The sequence below is a fragment of the Pyxicephalus adspersus genome, chromosome 3 (assembly GCF_032062135.1).
Source record: "Pyxicephalus adspersus chromosome 3, UCB_Pads_2.0, whole genome shotgun sequence".
Classification (NCBI taxonomy): Eukaryota; Metazoa; Chordata; class Amphibia; order Anura; family Pyxicephalidae; genus Pyxicephalus; species Pyxicephalus adspersus.
Window position 1 is genome coordinate 12,207,298 of NC_092860.1, and position 16,661 is coordinate 12,223,958.

At 37.8% G+C, this 16,661-nt stretch overlaps 1 protein-coding gene across 4 annotated transcripts in view; it reads right to left on the reverse strand.

The window, feature by feature from the left end:
- The window catches only part of STXBP4 (syntaxin binding protein 4), a 98,981-nt gene that overhangs the window by 37,772 nt on the left and 44,548 nt on the right, over positions 1–16,661 (reverse strand). For all 4 annotated transcript variants that reach the window (XM_072403602.1, XM_072403604.1, XM_072403601.1 and 1 more), the window contains exons 12-15: positions 15,132–15,308; positions 12,166–12,282; positions 6,746–6,795; positions 1,732–1,859 (exon numbers count right to left, since the gene is read on the reverse strand). In XM_072403602.1, coding sequence (XP_072259703.1) covers positions 1,732–1,859; positions 6,746–6,795; positions 12,166–12,282; positions 15,132–15,308 — 472 coding nt within the window. The remainder of the gene's footprint in view (positions 1–1,731; positions 1,860–6,745; positions 6,796–12,165; positions 12,283–15,131; positions 15,309–16,661) is intronic.

Here is a 16,661-nt window from a genome sequence, read left to right on the forward strand (position 1 = left end):
CATCTATCTATCTATCTATCTATCTATCTCTGCAGCAATGAGGTTTTTCTTTTTTTTTTTATCCGCCTGCAGTTACAATTAAACTATAGTTCTTTATTTTAATGACTGCACACGCCAGAGGCACCAACTGCTGTATAAGCTAATGATGTATGTGTAACCCACACTATTCTTAGCCCGGGTGTGCAATTCAAACATCACAGCAGAATGCAGATCCTAAGTATACATTGAATGAGCACATGAAAAATGAGAGCCCTTGTAAATAACAATAAAACTCTTTAAGCTCTACAGTGCTACGTCTACTAGGAAACAATAAGTCACTGGTGTAACTGAAATAGCTTTCACGGATGGCACTCTAAAACATGAATTCACTTACCTGTAAATGCCTGGTTGATTGCATAACGCTGACACCAATGTTATTATTTTCTTAGCAGACCATTTTCATTTTTACAACTTTTCTGTCACTCACTATGGCCTCAATGACCCCTTCTGTGCACATAATCTCATTACAGCAAGAAAATGGGGCAGCTCATGGCATGGGAAGGCCACCCTGCTGCTAGACAGTAATGTGAAGCCCATTATGGTGGACAATTCTAGAGTAAATATCGGTTTTGCTAAAGCAAGCAATGTGATCGAAGAAAAATATAAAAGTGTAAAACTGGCAATGGGTGCAGTAATAAATCAAGTTATATTAGTGGTTATGTTTTTGTTTCCAGCAAATTGAAGCACAAAATTAGCTTTTAAAAACAAAAACCGACCTTATGTTAAGGCAAAATATTAATAGAAAAATAATACTTAATAACAAATTACATCCAATAAACTCTTACCGCCCAATTGAGCTGATAATACTGTGCCTTTCATGTACTTTAAACCTAATCAGCGTTGTAAACCCTGCTACACTACAGAACTCAGTCTATGCTTTTACCTGTTTCTATACTCATATGTTGATTTCTAAAATTATTTTCTTTTCCAAAAAATCAATGCTGTTGTACTTTTACTTAATTACTAAAAGTTAATTGTAGGTGAACCTAAACTAACAAGTTTTCTTCAACCCTTCTACAAAAATCCACAAACATACAATGATTCTGCCAGTACAGTCCACCTAATACAACTTCCTGTGATGGTGAGACAATGATACTGTCCTGTGCCAATGAACTGACATTTACAGGAGTTTCAATTATTCAGGAGGTACAGGTGCAAAAAAGATGAAAGTCTATTCGAAGGAATGATGAAAAGCCCTTGCAGTGTTCTCCCCAGCCCCTTTTAGCCGGGCACACCACCCGGCACTTTTTAGTAACAATCTGGCTGTTTTTGGGTAGATACTGAAAAGTTATGCCACAATACAGGGACGGCCACCCACCTACAGCTTCCTTCCACCCAGCTTTTTCTGGGGAATAAACTGATTTGTGTATGGGTACTTTTGTTGGTCAGAAATCCAAGGCCATGGTGGATTTTTGAAAGGACTAGTGTGCATCATCAAGCTGAACAGGAGGTGTGTAGTTTTTCCCTCAATGTTATTCCAGTTCAGATTTGTACTACATAACCTTCTTCCAGCCAGCCTACATGTTCTACAACTATAAAATGGCTTCCAAAAAAGCAAATTGATTTCCATGTTATTTAATGTACCAGCCTTAAGCCACCCATTTAATTAAAATGATGTAAAGGCGTACTTATAAAATGTAAGTGAAAACATGACCACCGCTCACAAAACAAAGAAGGCTAACATATACTTACTGTCTGCTTCTATGATGGAGCGCACAGATCGTGAGAGTTCTTTTGCTTCTGTCGCAATGGTTGATGTTACGCCAAGTCTAGATTTTCCCAATCTTGGAAGATGAGAAGAGAATGTGGGGATCCGTTCACTGTTTACAAAATTACAACATTTTTAAAATACATTATTCACAAGATAAAAAAATGAAACAATCTTTCACAAAACATCAGTGCATCTTTTTATCAAATCATTTTAGTAGAAATCAATATGCTGTGTACAGTGACAGTGTAGGCGAGGTCCATCCTGTACAAAAGTCTCCAGTGGTAAAGGTTTTAGTATATTTTATATTTCTGCTCAGTGTGCCTTTATAATGTTTTGACAGTTACCATGAAAACACAATATTAGCCTGTAGAATAGTTTCGTCTGACAGGCTTGAGAGCACTCATTAGCTCTGCACATGATTTTGACCTCAAACTGCTATAAAAAAACCTTTTTTCATTTTCAGCTAAGAATTTTATTCTCCCCTTGCATGCCACCATTATGATTTTTTGCACAGCACAGAAACAAACAAAAAAAAAACAGGTTTACAAGTATAACCCATTGCAAAAAAAACAACCCTTTCCTGTGACAAAGGATGTTTTAAGATTACACTTTTGCCAAAAAGTTGTCTTGGTGTTACCTTTGATTTTTTACTCTCATTTACCCCCCATTTTTAAAACATTTCCATATCCTGTCATTTTCACTTGAGAAACATCTCCAAAATCTGCTCCTACCTCTACCAAGAGACCACCAAACTGACTGTACATGCTCTTATCTCTTGTTTGGACTACTGTAACCTCCTCCTCTCTGGTATTCCACTAACCCGACTCTCTCCTCTAGAAACTATTATGAATGCTGCAGCCCGATTCATCCATCCTTCCCACTGCTCCACTTCTGCTGCATCTCTTTGCAGTTCTCTTCATTGGCTTCCATTTCACCTAGGAATCAAATTCAAGCTCCTGTGCTTTGCCTTCAAATCCCTCCACAGTTCTTGTCCTACTTACATTTCTGACCTGGTAAAAAAAAAAATACTCCCCTAGTCGATCTCTTCGCTCCTCCACTGACCTACTGCTGACTTCCTCACTAAAAACCTCATCGCACGCACGGCTCCCAGACTTTTCGAGAGCCGCCCCAACTCCCTGGAATGGTCGTCCTCGTTCTATTCGTCTTGCTTCTACTTTCTGCTCATTTAAAAGAGAACTCAAAACATATTTTTTCAAACTAGCCTACCCATCTTCCTCTGTCATTTGAAATCCTCCCCTCCTTTTGTGTGATACTTTTCCCCACCTCTCAAGAGTGTAAGCTCTTCGCGGCAGGGTCCTCTCCTGCGCGTTTGTCACTGTCTATCTGTCATTTGCAACTGCTATTTAATGTACAGCACTGCGTAATATGTTGGTGCTATATAAATCCTGTTGATTAACAATATTAATAATATTATTTACAAATCAGTTACTCTATTCTCCTTAGACAGCAAGTTTTAGGAAATGTGGGGGTTTGGTTTAAATCTAGGGGGACATATTTAAACCAGTACAGGCAGAGAAATAGACTGTACTTGTATAGTTCAAATTACATTACTTTGAATACATTTTGACCTCTTCCACACGTCCATATACCAGTATTAAAAAAAAAAAAAGAGTGATGGGCACTGGTGTTCTACTGAAATACAAGAGAGAGGAATAGGTAAATTTAGAGATGGACATGAATGTGTAGCTCCCTTCTGCCCCACTCAAGCTGAAAAATCAACATATGTGTTCCACAAAGATTTCACTTTTCAGAGATCCAGGCAGGAATATATTTTTGTAAGAACCTGGATATGTGCCCTTCATGGAAAAGTAATAGAGTTGCTTTAATACCCAGTTCATGGGCAATTTTCCTTTGTTCCTGCAGTTTCATTTAGCTGTCTGGACCAAGGAAACTCACGCAAAGTCTGAGAGCCTCTGGTTAGAGCTTGCAGAAGGGTGAAGAATCCCTGCCAGCCTCCTGTGCTAGGATTGAGCAAATGACCAAGCACAAGAGCTGTCACACGCTCCTCCAAACCCAGAGGCAATGCATTTTCTTTTTATCAGCTGATTAGAGCTTTGGGGGACTGAAAGAAAGGCAGGTACGTTATTTTGGAAAGAGAGTGCCAAAGCGGTCCTCTTTACCATGCATGGTAATGCACAGCTTTACCGAGTTAAATTAATAAGAACTATGGAAAGTGAGTGAGCATATACAGGCTTTTTTTTTTCATCTGTAGAAAGATACAGATTAATTTAAAAGAGCCCAAAACATTGTAAATCAGCTGTAAAAACAGTTAAATGAGATCAGCTTGAGCTCCTCCACATGTCTGAGTTATAGACAGACTTCTTTGTTTTCACATTATCCTTGATATGAGCTGGCCCCAGCAGAAATCTTTACTGGGATAATGTGCAAGAAAAAAAAAACTAGATGAAGGCTCAAGTACGTTCAGTGTGATTATGGCTGATATGAACAGCATAATATGGTTATTAAAAGGAAATCATGTGACATCACACGGAGTAGACCAGACTTAACCAATGTCAGCCTCTATATGTAAAGCCATTGCTCATTTGCTGCTACAAGCTCACATTAAATGCTACAAAAAAGAGAATAAAATCACTTCTTTTTTGTTGATTACTGTAATTTACATGGTAGATTAAGGCAATGACCTTTCCTTTTAGCTTTACATTAGGTTACACTATTAAGGCTTGAGAAGGCTGTTTGTAGCCTTTACCTCCGCTATTAGAGTTAATGGGCTTTCAACTAATGTACTAAAATAAAAGTTAACTAATTTATACAAGACTGGCAATTAGATGTAAGCTGTCCCATCTTCACGTGGACCCGTAATTTTTTTAAGCGTATCTAAATAAATTCCTATTATGACACAATATACAGATAAGAAGTATAATGTGTACAAAAAAAGACTCTACCTTTTTATTATTAAAGTCAGTGCTTATGCAACTTTTATTTTGTATGTGCCTAAAGCTAAAAGGAACATCCTGAGAAAATGATGTCAATATTTTATTCAATAATGACATCATGACATAGTGATCACCAATTAGAACTGTTGTAACACTGTTCCTTTCAGGGGGACAGGGGGCTGCTCAGCCAAGAACATAATGGTTACTGCAGATTAGAATTCACAGAATTGGTTATCTCTGGGCAACCTAAAGCTGCATACACACATGCAATAATTATCGTTGGAAACTAACGACTAACGACCGTTCGTCTGATAATCGTTAACAAAAAAAGTGCACAATGACGCCGATGAATGAGGATTGTCGCTGGAAAGAACGACCGTCCCAGCGGATCTGTGTGGGCGACGATCGTTCACGATCTATTGTGTGTACAGTCGTTTAGTGATTGTGGATGGTTCTGCAGTACACTTTTTCCTTTACATGTCCCTTCCTGCATCGTTCAAATGATCGTATCTAGTGTGCGTACATTGTTGGTAGATTATATTTGAACGATCGTATTGTTACAGCATGTACAGAATTGTGCACAATACAATCGTTCAAAATAATCGTGCATAATCGTTAGTCTTTCGTTTTCTAACGACAATTATTGCACTTGCGTACTTGGCTTCAGACAATTGCGGGAATCCATTTTTGGTTTTGCTATTACCTAAATTTTACCTGCAGTGGCAGTCTAGTTTGTCACACATAATATAAAATATGTTGGTACCTCAGTATCATACTAGACAACACACAGGGTAAGGAGGAGAGTAATATATATTTGTTAGGTCGTACAGCCAAAAACTTATATAATCATGGAGAGGAAAGTCAGTTGTTCTGCTTTACATTAAAGGACAACTTAAACTTTAATGATATTTTCCTTTAAGTACCACTACCCTTTTGCAGAAAGAAGTCCCAGCGGCAACCAGCTTCTGCACACCCCTTTGCTTATTTATTTCTTTAGCTAAAGCCACACTTCTATGAATTGTTTGAGGTTGGCATTAGTACTTTACAGAGTAAATCCAATGCCAAATCAGCATAATAAAACATACTTAAAAGTACACAGGTGCCAAATTATGTCAATCTTTATTACAGAATTTGCCTACTCTCCACCTTGGTGTATCTCTATACCTTGTTGTGGCTAAAATAACAAATCCTTCAGGGGACCCCCGATCCTGGTTACATTTAGGTCCTCTTCATGTCGCTCTAATGTGTTGCAATACAATACTGCATGGATGCTAATGAATGATATTTCATGCCTTAGCCCAGTGTTTCTTAAAAAGGGTTCCATTAAACCCTTTGTTTCTCCAGAGGTTGCTAGAATTTTCCTAAACAATCAGTAACTTTGACCCCTTAGTTCAGTTTAAGTGACACCAACAATCTTTTTAGCAATCTGTGACATTCTTCCTATTGGCAAGCAATGCTAGAGGCAATCTTATCATGGACCATCATGGTAATGAACTGTGAGCTGAGGATTTAGTAATTATAGCAAGGGTTCCCAAAGACATGATAGTTACTTCAGGGGTTCCCCCATAAGGAAGGCTGTCTTAACCTGTGTTTTTTACATCAGTACATTATTACATTTGGGTTGACAATCCACCAAATGCACCGATTATCATAGGTGGCACAGCAAAAAAAAAAAAAAAAAAACAATTTTAACATAACAATAGTTTTTCCCCTGCTCTATGCAAACCTATCTATGTGAGCTGAGGATTTAGTAATTATAGCAAGGGTTCCCAAAGACATGATAGTTACTTCAGGGGTTCCCCCATAAGGAAGGCTGTCTTAACCTGTGAAAAAAAAAAAAAAAAACAATTTTAACATAACAATAGTTTTTCCCCTGCTCTATGCAAACCTATCTATGTAGATGGGGTGAACTTCACCCAAAAGTAGAAATCCCACATTTTTTTGTAATTCCAATTGTAGTAGGAGCTTTATTCTTAACTCATGACAATTTTTTTTAAATAGCCTTTGATCCATTTAAAGTATGAATTTTAATTGACTATATAATATACAAAATGTGAAAGATTATTTGTCACATACTCACCAAAGATTTAATGTAGAACCTTGATCATCAGAGAGGACCTCATGAACATTCTGGAAATGAAATAAAAAAAGAGATGAATTTAATTGTTTAGGTGTTAAATAAAAATACATTGAACACCAATTAGACTTGATCTAATTAAGAAATAAAAGTGATCCAAATTCTATGCAGACCTAAAACACACAAATTAACCCAAATCATTACCATTTTTTTTTGCAAATTTGTACTGACGTTGCCCTTCTATTTTAGTCACTTGTTTTATGTTCAGTCAGTCATTTAATCTCCGCTTTATATGTGGAAGTTTTTTAGGGTTTTTTTGCAAACAAATGAAATTCACCCAGAAAAGCCTATGAGCTGATACAGTGGCCTATGAGCCAGATCCAAGGCTGGAGAGGATACAATGTCATCGGTAAAGCTGGGTGATCTAGCAAACCTGGAATGGATTTCTTAAACATAATTTGCTTATTAGCAAATGTTTTCAACCCTGGAGAGATTCTTTCCAGGTTTGCTGGAGCACCCAGCCTAACTGATGAATATGTATCCTCTTCAGCCTTGAAGAGCTTTAATAAATCAGGCTCAGTGTGTGAGAGGTAGTGTTTTGTATAGCAAATTTTTGGCTCAGTGTTACCAAGCTGAACCTGTTACAACCTGCTTCTCCATCCAAACTGTGACTCCCCCATCTTTACAGCTGGTATTTAAAAATAACTGCCCCAGTCACCATCAGATCACTAGTCATTCAGAAGAGGGGGGCAACTGGTAAGCAAATACTTGCTGTCTTAAACATCCTAAATCCTTATATGCTGATCAGCATAACAGTGTCCTTTCAGCAGCATGATTTAACAAAGTTAAGCAGAGGAGTCTTGGTATACAGTTATTTAACACAACCAGAACTTAGGTTGTCACTACATATCAATAACTATGAACATGCATTAGAAAAGGCACCATTTTTCATGTACAATTCTCATTAGTGCTATGTCTATTTATCTTTGTTTTTTAGATGTGTATGATGTAGCTTTGAGGCAGTAAGCCAAAAGCTCTGCTGGAAAGTAAACAGAAAGTCCAAAAATACCCTGGACTATACAATGTGGCAAAAAAATGACAGTAGGAGGTCCTAGTCTTGGAGTGAAAGCCTGTGTGAATAAGTTAGTTCAGGAGCGAACATTCACAGTTTTTGTCTAACGTTTATCTTAGTAACATTTATACATTATGAAAGGTTGCTTTACCATATGTTCATATTACTTTGAATAAAATCCATGCTTCAGTGCAGTGTTCAACCCAGAAATTTTTTTAACCTGGATGGGAAGAATATGTAGGCGCGTGGCAGCCCCTATATCTTGACCCAATTCTTCAGCAATTACCCAAAAACAGCCAAGTGTTTACTGAAAAGTGCCGGGTGGGCCCAGTTAAAAAGGGCTGGGGAAAACACTGCTTATTAGTGCATTTACAGCTTATGTCAATCCATGTAATACTAGACATTACCTTTTTCACACATTCTTGTTTTCTCTAAGTCTTACAGAAGTATAGTTATTATTCCAGCATGCCCCCTTAACCCCTGATAGCACTAGAAGATGATCACCTTCATGCAGGGTAAGTGTATACCCCTAGCATTAGCCACAGTTTAGTAAGCCCCAGCTGGTGTCACAGGGTGAAATGGCCACCTAATACCCACAACCAAATGCCTCTGTGTGACACAAGCCTTACAGTGACTCAGTATTCTAAGTGCTTCTATGGCCAGATGCAACATAACTTTTGATATCAGACTGAAATGTTTCTGAAATATTTAGGAATTCATTGGAGGTGTGGCTGACCCACATTTGGCCTGAACACCAGTGCTTTTGCATACCTATTGACTTGTATAGAGATAAGGACACACAACAGGACACAAAAGCCTCACAATGGTCCCAAAGCTTCCAATCTAACCTCCTAGAGGCTTGCAGATCCCATATTGTGTAGGTGTTCCCTGGTGTATTCCTTATGGAATTCCTAGTTTCTGCTTCGCAGTAGATGACCTTGTAACAATTGATAACTGCTGGTCAACATTTTGAGGGGGCAACTCAACCAAGAAAGCCACATGCAATGCAGAAGAAGACATGATAAGTCAGTCTGCAAAAAGCCAACAAGCAAACCGGGAAACTAGCACCTACAATGCAGGTTTGGCTAACCTTGTAAGACATGTTTTTTTAAAACTTTTTGCTCATTTAAACACTAACTAGAACCTTGAATTAAACAACTCAGTTGGATGAGAAAGGTCTATAATAGGCTCTCTGTCCATTAAATCCGCCATATAAGGCGATAGAACATAAAGCCTTTGAGAGTCTTGCTCTGCAATAACACAGATGGTAATAGTCGCCTTAAATTGCAGACATGTACATTTTCTAAATAGCCACTGTAATTTCACTTCCACAGAAAGAGGAAAATAATTATTTTCTTTTATACATTCAGTTATAAGAGAACAACAAGTGAAGAGTATGGTTTTGATTCATCTGTAAGTTTTTGTAGCAATTACTTATTGACAAAAAAAAAAAAAAAAATAAGAAGTGGACAAGTGCACTTTTATGTACTTAGGAAATTTTCCACCTAAATCCAACAATGTTTGATTTAAAGCTAATTAATTTGTTCTGCACGTAATGGTTTATTTTATCTTTACTGTACTTTAGAAAATCAGCGCTCCTGAATACTATGGGTGGGAAGGCTTTCTGCGACGCCTGACGTCAGTTCTTTACACATCGTGGAGGTACGAGGAGAAAGAGTGGGCATCAAAGGCTTAACCTGAAAAGCTGTCCAGCTGTGCTGACCAATAAACAGTTTATGGCCCCTATCATAACCTTTGTATTTACAATTACATACAGCAGCAATTGTTTATAAGTACTATTAGAAATTTTAATGCGTATTGCATTGATATTAGAGGCTCGCTGACGGAAGCAAGTTGATGCAATTGCATAAATACCTAGCTATAATTATGTGTGGACCCTCTGCGCTACCAACGGTAGGCATTTCTCTCACTGAGCCATAAAGTGTAAGCAGTACGGGCCTTCTCTAATGATCCTCACGAGGAGGCTGACATATGTTATTTAACGTAAGTGATTTAGGTTTAGAAAGATTATAGTAAAACGCTGGTTAAAATCGATTATACATGTATGATGTGGTCCGCCAATAGAATTAACACTGCAGTTTTTGTTTTTTTAGTCTCCCATGTTGGCTAAAAGCCACCTAAAAAAGGCTGGGGAGAACAAAGACAAGGTATAAAACTAGTAGATAGAGGGGGTAAGGGGAATAAAAAAAAATACCCTATAGTTGTAAATTAACTGAATTCAATGTTTTTATCTTTTAGGATGTGCTACTTAAAAAGAAATGACCACACATTCAAAACCTGCATTTAGATTAATGTGTTCCCCCATAAATTATTCTTGGTAAGTGTTGTGTGGAAAAAATAGCAAAACCAATATACAGAAATATGTAACAACAACATAAAGCTTATACTACCCTGCAATTCCAAGCGGTGTTGTCAGCCCCTGCCAGTTCTGCACTATGGAACATTTCCCTTTACTTCCAAAATACCCAATTATCTGTTGGAACTGGTCAGGGCTGACATGCCTGAGATTTTAGGGCACCAAAGGCACTGTGTTGATACTAAATTAGGGATTTACAAACACCCTGGAATTTAGAAATCCACATTGGAAACTCATCGACAGTATTAAAAGATCAGAAGTATTTTATAAATGGACATAACATTGGAAATCCGCAAAATTTAAATTAATACAACGCAAATGATTGTTTACTTTATGCAGATCACATCTGCACATATATTTAGGAAGAGGTTAAGTAAAATATATTCCCTGAAACGAAATCTCTTTATAGTGCAAAGCTGCATTATGATTTGTCGTCACGATCATCACCTGTGGGTGCATTATTCTGACCTTTCCCATTCATCTCCTGCAGGAAATATATGAAGGCGCCTCTTGAAAAAGATGCTCAGACAATTTCCTGCCATTGGCTCCCGCTGTTACTGCTATTCATTTTAGAACTGTGACATGCCAGCTGCAGGGAGCCAACACAAAGTCCATTTTCTCATTATGAAAGCCAATACCCTTCTCAGCTCTGGAAAAAGCATATACGATTATCCATCTGACACCTTTAACCAATGCTTTCAGCTTTCATTGGGATTTAAAAAAAAAAAAAAAATAAAGTCACCGTTGCAGAAGAGCTAAATTGCCATTATATTTCAAACTAGATCAGGATCTATGGGACCATAGTGGAAATTTTATTTTGAAGGTAATTAATTTTTTTTTTTTTTAAATAAAATTAAAATCAGAACAAAACATTCTAATGTATCTAAAGCATTATTAGTTATAAGTATTAGTACAATTATCCTTTCCCTCTATTTAAAAAGCAAATCTCTGTTTATCCATTTATTTGGTACATGTAACAATGTGACTTAATCACACAGCTATAGTGTTAATATTCTCAACTACTTTAGTAAATGTACCTCAGTGTCTCAGGTACAGCTAGGTGGTAAAACAGGAGGAATGGCATGAATAATATAACAGGTAAGTTTCGGCAGTTATCTGTAGCCTTGCTTTAATTTACAGGGACTGAACAGTCTGCAACAAGCATGCAGAATATGAAGAAGTCAGCATCAGAAATAATCTGCACAGTGTGTGTGGGCCATTGATAATGGATTAGATGGGATAAACCTAATCCTAAGGGAAAGCATAGTTTGCTTTTAAAAATAAAGTTAGCAATGGCAGGTCCTACAATCCCTCCAGCTGCCTAGAATCTCAACAGCTACCGTACTTACTACAGTGTTCCCTCGCCACTTCGCGTTTCATGTTTTGCGGCTTCAGTGCTTCGCGGGTTTTTCCAAAATATTCATCAAAAAATAAAAATGAAAAAATACAATCATGTCGGCAGCCACATTGTGGAAAGGAGCGTTGTTTCATGTTGATGCACGAGAGAGAAGGATCCCTGCATGTCAAACAAGGAGATGAGTTGACTCAGAGTACATACCACGGGCTCTCATAAAGGCGCGTGATTGGTTTCCGGTGCGACATCCACCAATGAGAGTACGAGTGGATTTATCCCTGTGGGTTGACTGTCTGCGCATCATCGCAGCCTCACCTAGCATCTTCTCTTGTTGTATCTCGCCAGTCTTGTCCATGATGTTGACTGTCTCGCATACTGTATTTTAGTGTTGTGTTGGCGATAACTTGTAAAGTATAAATACTGTTTACATATTTAAAACATTCTTGTACCTGCATACACGAAAATTCCTAGGGGCAAATCCTACTTCGCGGTTTTTCAGCTTTCGCGGAAGGTTCTGGTCCCCATTAACCGCGAAAAACGAGGGATCACTGTATAAAGAATTACCATACTTTCATATTGTACAGACTTTACTTTATATTTTCTGAATGACAATACCTCACCTCTACAAATTGCAGCAGTTTCTGTGTGGACACTTCAAAGGTTTTGCGTGCCATTTCTGATTTGCGCAGCTGACAGTCAAGGACAGTGATTCTGCGTTTTAAATCTTGCACATTATCCTGAAGAAGAAACAAAAAATCTGTTAAAAACCTGAGAATGTGTAGGTGAAGAAAGGACAGAAACATTTATGACTCATACAAATGTTTTAGCTTTGAACTGTAGCATAGCTGTTTTTAACTGCTTTGTGAGAAAAAGACATGGTCTGATAATATTTGGAGATATGGCTGGCCACAGAACTGTTTTATACATTCTGGCCATTAAAGTTTTAATTACACATCATGATAAGCCCTTTCCTTTTAAGGTCCTCGTTCATTATGGCATGCAGAAAGTTTCAAAGTCACCGAGCATTCCTCTATGTGGGATGGGAATAGCCTCTGCTCCAGGCAAGTCTATATGGTAGCCAATTCAGATGCAGAAAGACAATTGCACCATTTGGAGATTCCCCTGTGCAGGGCCATCCTTACACGCTACTGCACTAGGCTGTAAAAGAAGATGGCTGGGGAACCCACAATTTGCCTGTGCTTTGCTTTGTCTCTTTCGATTGTAAAGAATTTTTACTTAAACCACACTCCCCCATATTAGGTGTGAGAAGATATTTTGCATACCTTGAATCTCCAAATTTGACTTGTTTTAATAATAAAGCCTCACCTCTTTGGATTACTTTTATTTTCTCCCTGTACACAGAAGTAAGAGGGTGCAAGTTTCCCTACAGAGACAGTCCCCTACTCCTGCCTGCACTTACTGCTGGTAACAGACACTCATAAGCCAGTCATATATGCCATCAAAGTTACAGCAAAAGAAATTAAAAACTCTTTAGCTCTCTTCTACCATCCAGCATAGTGTGACTATTGGAAAAGTATTTAGATCCCGTTATATGTTATGGCCATATCCTCAATAGAACCAGAGACAAAACAGTGAATAGCCCAGTAACAGGACTTTAAAGGCCAATTGATTTAAACTTAGAACTAAATAATAAAATAAATAAAAGCACCTTTTATTTATTACACCATGTCATAAGAATAACAACTGGGATACATAAAAACACTAAACCAATATTTACATCTCCTTCACAGACACCAAAAGATGTTCCTACTTTCAACGCATTTGCGGAGTCCAAGTCTGCTTCCTCAGGAAAAGAAAGGAGATCTATGATTTCAACAAAATATCATTAATAAACTACTTTATTTATATATATATATATATATATATATATATATATATATATATATATATATATTAAAATATATATAAAAAAATACATACAACTATGAAATTCAACTCATAAAATTCTGGATGCCAATTGTCACCCGTGAATCTCTTTCACATTGTATGGTACTAGGACAAGCTGAGGAAGGCAGCAAAGACAGGTGACAAACTCCAAAGGATCCCTTGTATATACTCATGATTGTTGAATATTAAAAGAGGAAAGATAAAATCAAATGATTTCATAGTTGTATGTAGTTTTGGAGAAAATGTTCTATATATGTATAAAGATGTTTAATATTGATTATTTGTGAAAATTATAATTGTAGTGTTTTTATGCATCCCAGTTGTTAATCTTATGAAATGATGTATTAAATAATTAGCTTTTATTCACTTTATTATTTAGTTCTAAGTTTGAATCAATTGGCTTTTAAAGTCCCATTACTGGGTTATTCACCGTGTTGTATCTAGTGTGACTATTAACAATAGGCTCAAGCTGGAGATAGGACAGCCTCATCGAGGGCTTTACAACCCAACAACGGGTTGACCTTTAGGCTTAACAGGAATAATAAACAATTCAAATAACCAATCAAAAGTCAAATAAAGGCTAGAAGCTAAGATAAACTCTAATACATTTCAGGTGGAGATTTTAACATATACCCATCTTTGACTGGTTCTCTTTAAACTGCCATTGACTCATCCTGCAACCCCTTGGAAAATGCAAAAAAGATGCAGTAAAACATGTTTAAAAGCAAGCACTGATGCTAGGTTTACTACTACAGTACAGGTCCTCTTACACAACCCAAAGGAGGCAAATATGCTTACCTTATAACGCTTCCTTTCTACCTAAAAAATTTACATTTTATTTAATGACCAACCCCCTGAAAGTATGTTATTAAACCACCCTGTGATTCCAGCAACTATTGCAGACACCAGGACGAACCTAACTCCTAAATCCCCTGGGGGCAGAATACTAAAAGGAGAGAACTCAAATCTGGAGTTAAACATTAAAATAAAGACCATAACTCTTAAGTTCCTGATGAAGAGATTCAGCCTGTGATTACAACCAGCTTACTGCTGAAAAAAGTGAAAGGTAATCTGCAAAGTTTCACAGATAGCAAAAAAATCCCTACTGCTGAAATTTAATTTGTTCTTGCTATGGGTAATACAATTATTTTCCCTACATCATGATTACAATAGAACAACAAAAACATTTCCTTGAAGTGTATGGTCCACTGAAACAGAGTGGACAGTGAGATGCAGTTGGCTAATTCAGTGCTCATGTTTTCATACAGCTGTAGTGATAATGCACAAAGCCATCCTACAGCTTACAATCGTCCTGCTCCAAGGGAATACCACATGTTGAGCCTGGTAAATATACAGACAAGTTATCCATCATTTCATCCAGTGTAGCCAAGTCTTTTCCCTTTAATGTTTATCACAGCATAGCGTTTGCTGCAAGATGACAGGTGCACTTTACTGTATAATCTGGTTATCCATGCAGACTCCTGCTTCTCCATGCTGTGAACAAACATATTCTAGTTTTTCTGAAAGAAAGGATTTTTACACCCACACCCTCCTCAGTGCTGCACATCACTGAATAATACAAGACAAATGCTGACCTACTTTACTGAAAGGGCGAAAGCTGGGGTCACATGACTGCTCGGAGGCAGCCATGGTAACAAATGATGGCTTTTCGGCTTACTTTACTTTGGTCGGAGTGTTCACCGAACAGGGCTTTCAGCTCCATTATTTCAGCTTCCAAGAGGCGGATAACCTCCTCATAGTCCATCTCTACACCATGCGCTTGTCTCTGCGCCACTTCAGCCAGGTGGATTCTACTGCGCAGGGCTCTAGTTTCTTCAATGGCGGCTTTAGCTTCCTGAGGATGACAACGAGAAAGAAGTTATGCATATCCATCTCTGTTAATTCTTAGTTTGGTATCCAATATTTTGCCCCAGATATAAACCCTAATCAATGCATTTTTATTTCATTAAAGCACCATTATTACCAAAAATACAAATACAAAAACAAATACAATTTTGCTTTTTCATTGTTTGATACATTGTTGCTTTTCTCCTGCAGTCCTTTTTAGTTTTTTTTTAACTTGGAAAGTAAAGCTGCGTACACACCTGCAATTTTTGTCGTTGGAAAGGATCTTTTACGATTCTTTCCAACGACAAGGGAGTGCACGATGCATGAACGGTGCTGTACATACAGCACCGTTCATGCTCTATGGAGAGGGGAGGGGGAGAACGACGGAGCGGCACCCTGCTGCGCGCTCTCCCCTTCCCTTTCATTAGGATCGGTTGTTGTCCATCGTCCGTGGATCCGGCAGGACGGTCTTTCGGACGATGGACGACAACGACTGTACACACGGCAGATTTTCGCCCAATAATTGGCCGATGCCGATTATCGGGCGATAAAAATCTGACGTGTGTACGTAGCTTAAGGGAACTCCAGTGTGTGGCTTTTTCTTTCTTTGGTGATAGTTGCCAAGCTTTAAATGTGTGTAAGCAAATAGGAGAGAAAACAAGGATAGGAGCGGGTTTTTTAGGCAACAACATTTTTTAAAAAAAATATAGAGTTAAAAAATAGAGTTTTAACATCCTAAGCTAGACAAAGCTCTACTGAGCTAACATTCAACATCCAAATATAAGTGAAAAATGAATCACATATTGAGTAAGGTACAATTATGTTTAATGGAAGAACATGAATGGAAGAACACTGCTGGTGAAAGAGAACATGCATCCCATACCCCTGAATGTCTTGCATAAAAATTTTTGCAGGGGCTGCAGCATTAGAATGGACGGAAGGAAGTAGAAGTAGGATGGATCCCTATATGGAACAAGGGAGCTTCCAAGGGACCTAAAACCAGGTGCTTAAAACAATAAAGTTTTCTAAAAACAGATATTTATGATTTATACATCAATAAAAATACAAACATGGAAAATCACAAGGAAAAACATGCACTTAGGTAATTGTCTTTCTTCCAAAATTGACCGTAGACTGTGTTAAGGACGTTAGATTGTGAGCACCTCTAAGGGACAGCTAATAACATGACCAAGGACTTTGTACAGCGCGGCTTAATATGTCGGCACTATATAATTACTGTATAATAATAATTGAGAAAAAGGCCTCTATGGCCACTAGACAACAGCACTACTACCACCAGAAATTTCTACATTTTTCTCACAAATCTACAACCAAGAATGTAGAGATCACTTGATGCGTT